Consider the following 14,203-nt stretch of genomic DNA (forward strand, 5'->3'; position numbering starts at 1 on the left):
TCACCAGGATGTTATAACATCATTGTTTTTATGAAGTTTTTTATTTTAATTCCAGTACAGTTAACATCCAGTGTTATTTTAGTTTCAGCAGTACAGTCTTGTGATTCAACAATTCTATACATTCCTCAGTGATAACATTATTGTTTTGTTCAGTTGTCGTTAATTTTAGATTTACTGAAAGACTTAGCATGTTTGTTGCTTTTCATTTCTTCTCATATCTCCAAGCTTCTATCTCAGATCATTTATGTGCTGCTTGAAGAATATCCCTTAGTATTTCCTTTAGTGTGACGCTGTTAATGATGAAATTTATTAGTCTTCGCTTGTCTGAAAATGTTTATTTTTTTAAGATTTATTTGTTAGAGAGAGAGCGCGAGAGAGAAGGAGGATAACTTTGCTGGGTGGAGAATTCTGTGCTGGTAATTATTTTCTCTTAGCACTTAAAGAATATCATTCTGTTGTCTTCAGACTTCCATTGCAGTTACAGTGTTGGGAGATCACCGTAAGCCATATTGTTGTTTCTTTGAGTATAAGGTGTCTTTTTATCTTGTTGCTTTTAAGTGCCTTTTTTTTTTTTTTTTGGTCATTTGTTTTTAGCAGTTTTGCTGTTATACCTAAATATCGGTTTGCTTTGTATTTATCCTGTTTAGAGTTCACAGTCCTTCTTAAATATTTCTTCTGCCCCATTTTCTCTCTTCTGTCCTTCTGGGACTCCAGTTACACATTGTTAGAGTCTTTCACCATCTCCCCTGTTTTGTCTGTCGTGCACCTTTCTGTATTTTCCACTTTTCTCTTACTCTGGCCTTTCAGTTCACCATTCTCCCTTCAGGTGTATCAAATATATTGTTAAGCCCACTCATCTAGCTCTTATTTTTAGTTCTTTTTTTCTGAATTTCTGAATTTCTGTTTGGTTCATTTTTAGAATTTCTAGTTCTTTAATGAAATTTTCAACCTTTTATTGCATAATTTAAGCGTGGTTTTCTTAAAGTTTATGTCTGATAGCTCTGTTAGTGGGGTCCCCATGGGTCTCTTTCTGTTATGTTACTTCCTGTTTCTAAGTCACATTTTCTTCTCTTGTATATCTGGTTTTAATTGCATGTCAGACATATATGAAAAATTGTTGAAGTAATTAAAGACTCTGGATGATATACCCTTGTCTTCCAGAGAGGATTTATCTTTGCATCTGACTGGTAGCAAAGGGCATTAGCAATCTGAGTTATTTTAATTAAACAGTGATTGAGATGAGATGATTTTAAGTTGAGCATTATTCTATGTGAGGACTAGTCTATTTCTTTTCTTTTCTTTTTTTTAAGATTTTATTTATTTATTTGACAGAGAGAGAGCCAGCCAGCGAGAGAGGGAACACAAGCAGGGGGAGTGGGAGAGGAAGAAGCAGGCTCCCAGTGGAGGAGCCCGATGCGGGGCTGGATCCCAGGACCCTGGGATCACACCCTGAGCCGAAGGCAGATGCTTAACAACTAGCCACCCAGGCGCCCCAGGACTAGTCTATTTCTGATTCACCTTTATTTTGAGGATTTAGCCCTTTGGAGCCCCAGTCCAAAGCCTGGGGATTTATCAGGCTCTCCTTCCTTGGCAAGGTCTAAAGCCCGATTTTTATTCTGCTAGCTCCTTGGATTTGTTAAAAACTCTATTTAGTTTTCCCAGCGTCCCAGTTACCTCTTCCAGTAATGCAGTCACCTCTAGGGAAGGCGCAGCTCCAGACGCCGCCCTCGCCCCTTTCACTTTCCTTCTTTTCCTGTATCTTGGTTCTTCAAGACTTTGCCGACTGATTTACTCTCTGCTACCTTCAGAAATGTGGTTTTTATATAGAATCTGGATTTGTTCGTTGTTCCCAGCTGGAGAGTGGGCCTGCGAGCCTGTCCTTCATAACAGAAAGGGGAGCTTTAAGACTATCACGAGCAGGGGCACCTGGGTGGCACAGCGGTTGAGCGTCTGCCTTCGGCTCAGGGCGTGATCCTGGCGTTATGGGATCGAGCCCCACATCAGGCTCCTCCGCTATGAGCCTGCTTCTTCCTCTCCCACTCCCCCTGCTTGTGTTCCCTCGCTCGCTGGCTGTCTCTCTCTGTCAAATAAATAAATAAAATCTAAAAAAAAAAAAAAAAAGATTATCACGAGCAGCTCAGTCTCTACTCCCTGGGGTCTTATTCTCTGGTTGTGATAGAGGTTGGAGGCTAGAGGCCTCAGCTTGTCCTGAGGATGGCTAGAAGGAGCCGGAGGCACTCTACAGCTCCACATGCCCATTTCATTGATGAGGAAGTAGGTCCAGAAAAGGCGAGAACATACCTAAGTTCATACAGCCAGGTAATGACAGAGCTCGCCCTGGAATTTGAATCTCTTGAACCCCCACCTGTGGGCACTTTCACTTCACCAGGCTTTAGGAGGAGGTTGTCTTTTTGTTGTTGTTGTTGTTATTTGTTTACTTAGTTATTTATTTTTCTTTGTATTATAGATATTTTCAATCTTGCACAAAAGTATAGAGAGTGGTAAAAGGAACCTCAATATTTAGCCCTCCCCTGGCTTTAACGGTTTTCAAAATACAGACATTCTTTTTTAACTTGATTCTCCACTTCTTCCTGCCACTGGATTTTGTTTTTGAAACAAATCCCAAACACCGTATCATTGCATTCATAAATGCTTAGGTTTGTATCTGAAGTACACTATACATAAGCTTTCTCCCTTCCTCCCTGCCTCCCTTCCTCCCTTCCTCCCTTCCATATAACCTCAGTACTATTATCACATCTGCAAAACCAATACAAAAAAATATTGTCAAGTATTCAAATAGTTTAATTCCATTTCCCTTATTACAAAATTACAAATCACTCCAGCTAGCTTAGTTCATGTTAGATTTCTTGTCTAGCAAGTTTGGGGGCCTTTGGCTCGACTGCATTTTTTTTCTGTGTAATCATCTTGTTCCCCTAAGGGAAGAAGAATGAAAAACTTCATTTCTTCCGAGTCTGTAGAAACGAAGAGAGGGCCCAGATGGGTAAAGGACATGGCTAAGACCTCATGGAGAGTCAAGGCCCTCTGCTGAAAGATGTTGTGGGAGCTGGACCCTGGGAGGAGGACAAAGCCTGCTGTTCCCAGGCCACCTCAGTCAGTGTGGCCAGCCTCACCTGTTGGCCAGCTGTGCACCCAGGGAGATGGTGTAGATGTCGCTTGTCCTCATAGGGTTCCATTCTCTCTGCAGAGGGTAGAGACGGAGCGGAGAAAGGCCTCTAATTCCCTTACAGCCCTACACTCCATTCTGTCTGGAGACCCATGAGGCATACTGAGCAGGGAGAAGCGTAAGCTCGGAGGGCTAACCTTTGACACGTGAGTGGGCTAGTCTGTGGTCATAGGACTGATACCGTGAGGAAAAGCTCTGTGAGGACAGGACTGTCTTGTTCCTTTTGTGGTCCCAGGCCCAGCTCAGGTCTTGCACATAGTAGGCACCTCCATCCAATACACAGCTTGATAGCAGCCAGTATTTGTTGAATAATTACTACTCAGGTACTGTTCTCAGCGATTTCCATGTATTAATTCATTTCGTCCTAAGAGCTAACCCATTCGGTAGGTACTTATCATTCCCGTGTTAAACATGATGATGCACAGAGAAGATAAGAAATTTTAGGGGGTAAGTAAAGGAGGTAGATCCCATTCTAAGCAATTCAGCTGCAGAGCCTGGACCCTTAACTACTATAGTTCCCTGTCCAATAGCATACTTCACGTCAGGGGTTGGGAACTAGGGCCTGTGGGCCAAATCCAGACCTAAGAATGGATTTTACATTTTAAAAGGATTATTTGAAAAGGACAGGGAGAAAGGGAAGAAGCAGCATGTGTAATGGAGACACGTGCAGCCCACAAAGCCTAAATTTACTCTCTGGCCCTTTACTGAAACAGTTTGCCGACCCCTAGCCTAGAGGAGACAGTAAAAGGGTTTTTGGACCTGTTCCCTGTCTCAGGCTTGCCTTGGCAGGTGTAGTAGGCAGACTAAGTTCCAAAGGTGAGACTGACAAGTAGTGGTCAAGTCTTCAGTTTTCCCAGCACATAGGAGGCTGAGCCATCTTGGTTCTATTTCCTTCTCCAGGCTGAGGACATGAATGTCAAGTTGGAAGGGGAAACTTCAGTGCGGAAACCAAAGCAGCGGCCACGGCCTGAGCCTCTGATCATCCCCACCAAGGCGGGCACTTTCATTGCCCCGCCCGTCTACTCCAACATCACCCCATACCAGAGCCACCTACGCTCTCCAGTCCGCCTAGCCGACCACCCCTCTGAGCGGAGCTTTGAGCTACCCCCCTACACACCTCCCCCCATCCTCAGCCCTGTGCGGGAAGGCTCCGGCCTCTATTTCAATGCCATCATGTCAACCAGCAGCATCCCAGCCCCTCCTCCCATCACGCCAAAGAGTGCCCATCGCACCCTGCTCCGGTCTAGTGAGTGACTCACCCTCAGGGGCCATGGGGGCAGGGAATGTGGGGAGGGAGGGCAGTGGGCAGGGATGAGACTCCACTTATAAGGCTGCCAGAGATTGGGCTAAAACACTGTGGGCAAAGGGGCTCCACTCTCTTCTCTGAGAGAGAAGAGGAGATTGTCCTGGTTCAAGAACAGGCAGGGGTGTGGGAGGGGGGTATGAGCCCAACTGCTCGGGTTCAATCCCAATTCTACCATTTACTATTACTCGTGCAAGTCATTTAAACCCTCTCGGCTTCAGTTTCTTTAGTATTTAATTGAAGGTATTAGTAGTATTTGGTTGATGATGAAATTGCCAATTTCAACTATTTTTGGATCCATAAACCTAGCCGTTTCCTAGGGTTCAACCTACTAGCCACCTCACAGGGTTGTGGTGAGGTTCAGATTCTTAACAAACGTAAAGCACTTAACATCATGCCCGGAGCATCATGTTTGCTCTTATTATGTGGGAGATCCTGTCTCCTGGGTCTCTTGAACAGTTGTTTTGGCCAAGAGCAGACATTTTGGCTGGCCTGGCCGGTGAATTGTTGAAAAATGTTGCCCACTCCACAAAAGGATCTGTTTCCTCTGGAAAATGGGACAATCCTATCTCTTATTGGAGTGGAAGATTCAGTGGGAGTAAACACTATCAGAGGTAGAAGGGCGAGGCTGCGCCGTCACCAGATTAAACTCTGACCCTGACCTCCCTTGGCCTAGCTCTCTGGTGCCCCCTAGTGTCTGTAGGTGAGAAATGGCTCACCCTGGGCTGGCTGACTCTGCCCTCCCACGTACCCTCCAAGCTCCGAAGCTTCTCTCCCTGCCTGGGTTGTGCAGGAAGAAGTCACTGTAGAGACCAGACTGGCAGCAAAGGGAGGCCTCCCGCTCACCCATGAGCATTTACCAAGTACTTGGGTGTAAAGCATTGAACTGGGCCTGGTGAAGGCTCCAGCAGTGCAAGGGACAGCATGGTCTGTTCTAAAGAGAGTACAGGGTCACTAGGGAGTTGACATGGGAACCTGGGAGACAGAAGAGCAGAGGTTGTGAGCAGAGTGGGATCAGCAGCCATCGAGTGAAGCTGACCCCAACCTCCAAAGCCTTCAGAGGCTCCTAGCCTGGGGTGGGAAGAAAGCATGCAAGAGAGGGTGGGGCTAGAGCTGAGCTTGAACTAGGAAGGGGGCGGGGAGGGCCCCCTAGGCTGAGGCAACGAGTGGTCCAAAGGCCTGGAGGTGGGACGTGCAGGAAGAATGATGAGCCGTGAGTAAGCAGTCTGCTGGGATCTGGGGTCCGGGCAAGGGGGTAGTGGGAGGCATAGATGGAAGGTGGACTGCATGAGCCAGCTGAGCCGAGGAGTTCAGCTTTTATCTCAGGCTGCGGAGGGGAGGCAGGCAAGGGTTTGGTTTTGGAGCCAGGTAGTGTCTGGACCGTGGAGCAATAAGCTTAGCTCGGGAGAAACTGAGGCAGAGAATTCAGCATGGCAGTGAGAAGTATGAAACGGGGATCCCCTTCACCAGCTCGCTAGTGTGCCCAAAGTTGCAGCCTCTTGACTAGAGCAAGCACAGTTAGATGTTGGAGTTCATTCTGTAGTGTGGGAGCTCCAGGGCCAGGGACCCAGCTTTGGGTAGCAGTAGTAGTAATAATAATAATAGCTAATATTTATTGAGGGTGAGGCTCTGCGCGTGATTTCATTCAGTCCTCGCATTAACCCTAGGAGGGGGTAGTAGTAGCCCCTTTTAGCAGGTGTGAAAACAGAAGCACCCCCATGCTTGGCACAGTCACAGTTAGTCATCACAGTTGCAGGCTGAGGAGCCAGGATTCGGGGTGCCTGATTTCCAAGTGTGAGTCTCTGTGAGTCACTGCCATGACTCTTTGCAAACACAGCAGCCACGTACGGGGCGGGGGGGGGGTCTTGCTGAAGGGAGGAGGGTGCCATTCACCATGCCTTTTGTCCCATAGATAGCGCTGAAGTCACCCCACCTGTCCTCTCTGTGATGGGGGAGGCCACCCCAGTGAGCATCGAGCCGTAAGTGCAGCCCTTCCTCTGGTCCATGGCATGAGGGTGGCTGAGTGGGGTCCAGTGCATGCGGGCCCCGTGAGGAAGAGGAGGGTCGTGTGGGGCCCGCAGAGGGCTGAGTGGGCCTCTGAGATTCTGCAGTGGCCTCTGAGCTTTACTGTCCCCACCCTGCTTCTGTGTGAAGGTCACAGGGAAAGGAAAGGACCAGCTCAGTTAAATTTGCCTCAGAAGAGAACTGGAGGATAGTCCAAGAGACTCCTTCCATGTCTGTAAACCTGGAGCTTCTCCCCTTTCCAACGTTTGGGCCTTGTCTTTGTGGCCGTACCAGGAGACCTCTGCCAGGCTGTCCTCATGAAAGCCAAATGCCCTTACACCCGGCTGAGGCCTGGCTGTGCTCAGCCTCTGCCAGCTACCCCTGCATCTTCTCCCATCCCAGGGAGAAAGATTCCCTGTCGCTGCGAGGTGAGGCCTCACTCCCTGCCCTTTCCACCCCTGCAGACGGATCAATGTGGGCTCCCGGTTCCAAGCGGAGATCCCCTCGATGAGGGATCGCGCTCTGGCAGCTGCAGACCCCCACAAGGCCGACTTGGTATGGCAGCCGTGGGAGGACCTCGAGAGCAGCCGGGAGAAGCAGAGGCAAGGTGAGAGGGGACCGGGGCCAGGAGGTGAAGGTGGGCTGTTGGGCAGGTGGGTGGGCTAGGCCCAGAAAGTGATTTCTTCTCCCTCCTTCCCACGCTTGCTCCAGTGGAAGACCTGTTGACAGCTGCCTGCTCTAGTATTTTCCCTGGAGCTGGCACCAACCAGGAGCTGGCCCTGCACTGTCTGCATGAGTCCAGGGGAGACATCCTGGTGAGACAACGGCCCTGGTGGAGGGAGGGACCCGCAGGGAGGCTGGCCTGGACCCATGTCTGCTGTACAGGAGCCAGGACTGCTAACATGCTGATCTGAGGCAGGCAGGAGGGTCTGACCAGGCTGGGGGTGGTAGGGGCTCCACCCAAGGCAGTCTTAGTTCCAAAGTCCAGACTCGGCTGCACAGGGTCCTCCTGTCCGCCCCAGGCCCTGAGTCTGGGTCAGTGAGTCCCCACCCTCAGAAAGGTTGTCACTGAGGGCTTTCTCCACCTGTGGCCTCCAGTCCTGGGGGCCACATGTTCCCCCTTAAGAGGCCTGTGGCCTGGTTCCTGAGCAGTCCCACCCCCCATGACCTCGCCATCCTGCCAGACCTCTTGTCTCTCAGCAGTTAAGCGGGGGCAGAAATAAAGGCCCACCCTACTACTCAGTGCTGAAGAGGCCTTCTGAGTTTGCCTGGCACCTAGGATGCTCGGCCTACCACTGAGACCCCTGCAGGGCCCTGACCTTTTTCCTCACTCCCCCGCAGGAAACGCTGAATAAGCTGCTGCTGAGGAAGCCGCTGCGGCCCCATAACCACCCCCTGGCAACGTATCACTACACAGGTGGGCCTGGGCCCTGCAGCCTCGGGGGTCTCCAGCATCAGCGGGGCCCAGCTTCGTGCTGGCCGGGGCAGATAAGCCAAGAGCCAGAGTGAAGGCTCTGACACCAAAGCTGGGGTAGTTCTCAAGGGGCTTCCTGTGCCCTGGACGGGAAGGGAGAAAGGTGTGGGCAGGTGGGAGCCCGTGCAGGCAGAAAGGTCCATGGCGAGGTGCAAGGGACAGGAGTCTAGGGAGTGCCATCTAAACTAGCCTCAGGTGCCTGGAACTTAGGTAACCCCTGGAGGGCCATGTCCCATGCTGGGCACTGTGCTTTAAAAGGGACATTGACCGAATGCGTAATCACAGCAGCCACTGCCTTCCATCCCTGTTGGGCGGTCATCCCGTCTGTGCCAGGCAGAGCATCAAGGGTTCCACAGCATTACCTCATGCAGTCTGCACCACGGCTGCTGCGGTAGCTTCTGTCCCGAGCTCCCAGCTCACGAGTGAGGAGAGTGAGGCCCAGAGGCTAGTACGCGGCGCGAGCAGGATGTGGCCCCTGCTCTGAATGCCTGCAGAGTCCACAGAGTCCACGGGCGGATGCGCTCAGGCTTCTCTGCGGCCAGGATCGCCCCCTGCAGTGTGCGCAGCCCCATCCACCTCACTGCCTCGGCTCCCTCTCGACCCCACAGGCTCTGACCAGTGGAAGATGGCGGAGAGGAAGCTGTTCAACAAGGGCATTGCCATCTACAAGAAGGATTTCTTCCTGGTGCAGAAGCTGGTAAGCTGGGGCTCTGTTTTAGGGGCGAGTGAAAGCCAGGAACTGGCTGCATGATGGGGGGCTCCCTCAGCCGGGGGGGGGGGCCTGCAGTCCCTTACCAGGCCCTCTGAGAAAGCAGTCAGGTCAATGCCGCTCAGGATCCCCCGAGACACTTTTCCAGGCAAAACAAGGGGAGAAGATTGGGCCTTTCCTCCCGTTGGTTCCAAGCCTTCTTCCCTCAGGTTAGGGGTCTAACTGCTCTGGGACCTCAGAGGGAGGCCTGAGTGAGCAGACCCAGCGAGGTCAGACTGCAGAGTGACTTACCCGAGGGAGAACAGGAAGAGAAGGAGGGCTGCAGGCAGATGTGAGCCATTCCCCAAGGGGCTGGAGTACTTCAAAAGCCACAATCAGTATGTGGAAGAGAGGTCACTGTAAGGATGAGGGGAACTGAGAGCCAACGCCAGCAAGGGACTTTGTAACTGACCCGGGGGCCGCTGCCCCCTTCCTGTCAGACCCGGGACTTCCTTCCAGTAACTCAGCTGACCAAATAGAGGAAGACAAGCCTAGTTTTCCTAGATTGAATTTATCTTGTCCTCTCCCCATGTTCTTCTGGGAGAAGAAGAGTGCTTGGCTAATCCCAGGACTTGCATCTTCCCAGCAGCCCTGCCTCACAAAATCTGAGCCTTGTGGACCGCTGAGGAAAGAGGGTTTCCAAGAATGTGTTCTCTCCTCCGAGAACTGTAGACTGTGCCAGGACAGCTCTGGGGACTGGGCAACGTGCTGATGAACTCTCCTGCAAGGGCCCTGTTGTGAGGACAGTCATTCGCTAGGTTTTAGTAACACTGCGTCCTCAGATTGGGCAATATTTCTGCGAAGTACGTGCCTGTGAAATTCACTGTGGTGCCCCTAACGCCTTAATGAAAAGAGCAGACCATTAGTCCTACAGATGATCAGACAGAATTGATAGCAAAAGCTAAACAGGATCTAATTAATACACTTGTGACTTGGCCATTCCTGTGAGATTGGCGCACATCTGTTTCCTCCTTGGGCACAGAGGACTGTCACTGACCCCTTGGGCTCTGTGGACAGGACTTCCCAGCTCCCTCTGCAGCCCCACAGTTGGCTGAGCATTCTGGAAGCCTGGGGCAGAAAGGGCAGATGCAGAGCAAACAGCCTCTGTGTGTGGGAAACCAGTCCAGAAATTAAACCCAGCAGCCAGATGGATTTGTGACCTGGGAATGCTAGGATTTCAGAGGCCTGGGAGGCCCGTTGGAAGTCCTCTACACGTGAAGAGACTCGCCTGAGATCACACAGCCATTTAGTGGCAGAGTTAGGAGTAAGACTTGGGCCTTCTGCTTCCTTTTTAGGTTTTCCAGAGCTTTGTTAGTCTCCCTGGAGTCCCTCTTTGACACAGGACAGTTTAACAGTTCTCTAGCCTCACTTGTCCGATGTTGCTCCCTGGAGAGGAATGACACTGTTGCCTGGATGGGTGAAGAAAGCTTGTGTTGCCAGGTCTGGCTGGCTCTGAACGTGGATGGTGTCCAGACTTTTTCTCCCTGAACTTTTTATTTTGAAAAATTTCAGGGGCGCCTGGGTGGCGCAGTCGTTAAGCGTCTGCCTTCGGCTCAGGGCGTGATCCCGGCGTTATGGGATCGAGCCCCACATCAGGCTCCTCCGCTGGGAGCCTGCTTCTTCCTCTCCCACTCCCCCTGCTTGTGTTCCCTCTCTCGCTGGCTGTCTCTATCTCTGTCAAATAAATAAATAAAATCTTTAAAAAAAAAAAAGAAAAAAAAAGAAAATTTTCAAACTTAGAACAATATTGAAAAAATAGTACAATGAGCACCCACACGCCCCTCATTTATATTTACCAGTTGTTACCGTTTGCCACACTTGCTTTCTCTCTCTCTGTCTGTATATAAATTTATATACACTCTATTTCCTCTCCCTCTGTTTTAACTAATCATTAAAAGTGAGTTACAGACATCATGACACTTGATCCAAATATCACTTAAAAACAAGGATATTCTCTTGCAAAGGCACAATACCTTCATCATACCCAAGAAATTTAAACTGATACAATAATATTCTCTAATATGCAATCCCTATTCAGATCTCCCCCAATGGCTTCATATTGCTTTTAGCTTTTTAGCTTTTTTGGCTTCTTAGCTTTTTTTTTTTCTTTTTTAATAGTGCTGAAACATCGGTCAGTGTTTTGTTCAGAGTAGGCATTGGAGAAATGGTTGTATTTCCTGGGTTTCTTGGGTTTAGCCTTTGCTGAGGTTGAGTGGGGACATGTGTGGACAGGAAAGGCTGATATCCCCAGGCAGGTGAGCTAAACCGGGAATTCTGACCTCAGTTTTGGCTTCAAACCAGATCCAGACCAAGACCGTGGCCCAGTGCGTGGAATTCTACTACACCTACAAGAAGCAGGTGAAAATTGGCCGCAATGGGACGCTCACCTTCGGGGATGTGGATACGAGTGACGAGAAGTCGGCCCAGGAAGAGGTTGAAGTGGATATTAAGGTGACTCCCTTCCCAGCCTCAGCAGCTTAGAGCCTTGGCTGTGTCTGGGGCCAGGGGTTGAGTTGGGACCCTGAGGCCAGGCCCTCTGGAAGTCCCTGGAGGGTAGAGAGAGGAAGGCGGTGTCCCCGACAGCCCCAAGGAGCTGATGTCCTGGGCACTGGACCTGGACCTTTTAGGTGCCCCTCTCTGTCTGCCAGGGTCATGGTAGTAATAGATTATGTTGAGGCACACCTTGGGGAGTCTTCCCACAGTATGTGCACCAGCGCTGACTTACTGCCCCCTCACAGCAGATCTCTAACACTGCTGCCCAGACTGAAGTCATTCTCGCACGGCCATGAATATGCTCTCTCTGCATCCCTCCCCCACATCACTGTTACTGATTTTGTCACTGTCTGTGCTACTACTTCATATTTTTCTTTAAATCAACTCATTTTTTACTCAGAAGAGAAGCATTACATCACAATCGTAAATAGAAAACCAGTATTGTTTGCCATAGAAGGTACTAGTAAAAATAAATAAATAATGAAAATCAAACAATGTTACTAAATTCGAGGTAGATACTCTTACCTGCCAAGGCCCTGAGTCTCGGGCCTGATCTCTGTTTAATTAAATCTGGAAAAGTATAAAAGATACATTAAGATCCAACTCGAAACTTTGTCCTTGACATCATCATTGAAAAGGGACTGTTACTTAATTCTCTGTCCATGTATCCACCTAACGTCATCTTGGGGTTCGAAGTCCACACTTGCTGCCGTGCTGCGCTAAGCAGGGAGTGGTTTGGTCCCCGTTGTGCAGATGGGAAGTGGGCACAGGTCCCGAAAGCATTACAGAGCTGGTTCAGAATTGCAGAATTGCTGCCTGGCCCCACCAGACCACCTTGCTGAAGGATGTGTCTCTTGGACTGGCATGCTCCCTCCCTGCCCCCAACTCAGTCTCAAGTGCTCCGTCTCTTCCTGAGGGCTTCCAAGAGTCCATCTTCTTTCCTAGGCAGACTAGCAGGGGAGGATACAGAGTTGTAGCACGGGAGGCCGCGCTGGGCCGGGCCGGGCCAGGCAAGCAGGACGAGCAGGGGCTAGTGGCCCGTGGCTCGGTCAGAATCAGGGCGGTACGGCTGTGAAACCGAGCTCCAGGCTCACTGCCCTTGTTCTTGTCCCCTGTAGACTTCGCAGAAGTTCCCTAGGGTGCCTCCTCCCAGAAGAGAGTCTCCAGGTGAAGAGAGGCTGGAGCCCAAGAGGGAAGTAAAGGAGGCCAGGAAGGAGGGGGAGGAGGAGGTGCCAGAGATGCAGGAGAAGGGAGAGCAGGAAGAGGGGCGAGAGCGAAGCCGGAGGGCGGCGGCTGTCAAAGCCACACAGACACTACAGGCCAATGAGTCGGTAAGTGTGACCTCCACTGGGGGAGTCCAGGGCCAGGAGGAGGGCTGGAGCTGGGCCCGGGGATGCGGGAGGGAAGGGGGGCAGGACAGGAACATGGTGATGATGGGGATCATTGTCCCAGCTGGAAGTGTACTAAGTACATTATGCTTTTAACTCGTTTAATCCTCATAACCCTGGGTGGTAGGTACTGTCATTATTCCCATGTTTCAGATGAGGAAATCGAGGCCCCTAGGTAAGACAACTAGTAAGCAGCCTGACTCCAAAGTCTGCTGTTAAATTTTATACTACAATGCTTCTGGATCTGAGACTCAAGAAGAAGGCTTTGTGAAGACCTCAAAGGCGTGTGGGACGTTGGGCAAGCATTTATGAGTTGTAGGTCAGGCAGGTTCCCCCTAAGAGAGCTGTGTCCCCACACAGCCCCCCGCCGTGCTCTGTGTACAAGCTTCGTCAAGTTCTGCTGACTTTTGTGAGTACTTCCCTGTGAGGGTCTCCCAGTGCACATGCTTACGACTTCTGTCGGCCATCTGAGGCTCCCCTAACCCAGGCCCATGACTCCTATATCCTGAGCAGCACCTCTCCAGCTCTGCGCCGGGGTCCTCTACTCTCGGTCGTCTGCTTGGCATTTCCCCTGGTGGCTCATGTTGTCTGTCCCTTTCACTAGACTGTGAGCTCTCTGAGAGCAGGGTTCCTGTCTGTCACCTCTGTATCCCCAGCATCTGGCACAGTCACATGGACTTGAATCTCATTTCTGGAACTAAGGCATGAATGAATGGCTAAATGACTGAAAACATGCAAACATCGTTCATGGAGACACTTAGGGCCCCTGTCAGATAGATGCATGGAGAAGTTCTATGGCAGCTAGGGCTGTCCCACAGAATGACTGTACCAACAGCTTTGTAGAGATAGAGTTGGCCAAAGACCAGAGTGGGCTGCCAAAAAGCGGTGAGTCTCTTGTCACTGAAAGGATTCAAGTGGATTCTAGGGGACCATTTGGCAGGAGTGTAGACCTTTAAGAGCCCTCTGTAGACGCCAGCATTCAGGAACCTCTCCTTCCCAGATCTCTCACCTCTCCTTGTCTGATCCTCTCCAGGCCAATGACATCCTCATCCTCCGAAGCCATGAATCAAATGCCCCTGGGTCAGCTGGCGGCCAAGCCTCCGAGAAGCCAAGGGAGGGGGCAGGGAAGTCACGGCGGGCACTACCTTTTTCGGAGAAGAAGAAAAAACCAGAGACATTTAATAAGACCCAAAATCAGGAGAACACTTTCCCTTGTAAAAAGTGTGGCAGGTAAGATGGTAGGCCCTGCCTCCACTGGGACCTAGCAGGGTGGCCACGGCTGGGGGGCAGGGAAATGTGCTTTCTGAGGGAGAGTGGAGAGGTACTTGGAGCTTTTATCTTGTCTTCTGATTGGCAACCAGGGTTTCTAGGGCAGTGATGTCACTTGGCGGCTCTGAGAAGAGGGACGACGGTGCTGAACCCATCCGTTCCCTAGGAGGAGGGTGGGGGTGGGCCGTGTGGCCGGAGCCTGTCAGGCAGGGCCGGGGCGCCCAGGCCGGGTGCACACTCGCACACTGCACAAACAGGCGTGCACGAGAGCGCTCTCTAGCCCAGTCGTGCCAGGGTGGGTGGGGACGGCCCTCTGATTTGAGCCCCTCCTGCCCTGCTA

The 14,203-nt window shown here is 50.9% G+C and overlaps 1 protein-coding gene across 4 annotated transcripts in view; it reads left to right on the forward strand.

Moving 5' to 3' along the window:
* MIDEAS (mitotic deacetylase associated SANT domain protein) overlaps nt 1-14,203 on the forward strand; it is a 62,775-nt gene that overhangs the window by 45,071 nt on the left and 3,501 nt on the right. For 2 of the 4 annotated variants that reach the window (XM_026519540.4, XM_026519538.4), the window contains exons 4-12: nt 4,085-4,430; nt 6,400-6,466; nt 6,956-7,098; nt 7,203-7,306; nt 7,833-7,908; nt 8,574-8,662; nt 11,015-11,164; nt 12,325-12,537; nt 13,628-13,824. In XM_026519540.4, coding sequence (XP_026375325.2) covers nt 4,085-4,430; nt 6,400-6,466; nt 6,956-7,098; nt 7,203-7,306; nt 7,833-7,908; nt 8,574-8,662; nt 11,015-11,164; nt 12,325-12,537; nt 13,628-13,824 — 1,385 coding nt within the window. Of the gene's footprint in view, nt 1-4,084; nt 4,431-6,399; nt 6,467-6,955; nt 7,099-7,202; nt 7,307-7,832; nt 7,909-8,573; nt 8,663-11,014; nt 11,165-12,324; nt 12,538-13,627; nt 14,182-14,203 lie in introns of those variants that run through there. The other 2 variants (XM_057318484.1, XM_057318485.1) reach the window with 2 other exon arrangements.

Source organism: Ursus arctos, unplaced genomic scaffold (genome assembly GCF_023065955.2).
Source record: "Ursus arctos isolate Adak ecotype North America unplaced genomic scaffold, UrsArc2.0 scaffold_25, whole genome shotgun sequence".
NCBI classification, from domain to species: Eukaryota; Metazoa; Chordata; class Mammalia; order Carnivora; family Ursidae; genus Ursus; species Ursus arctos.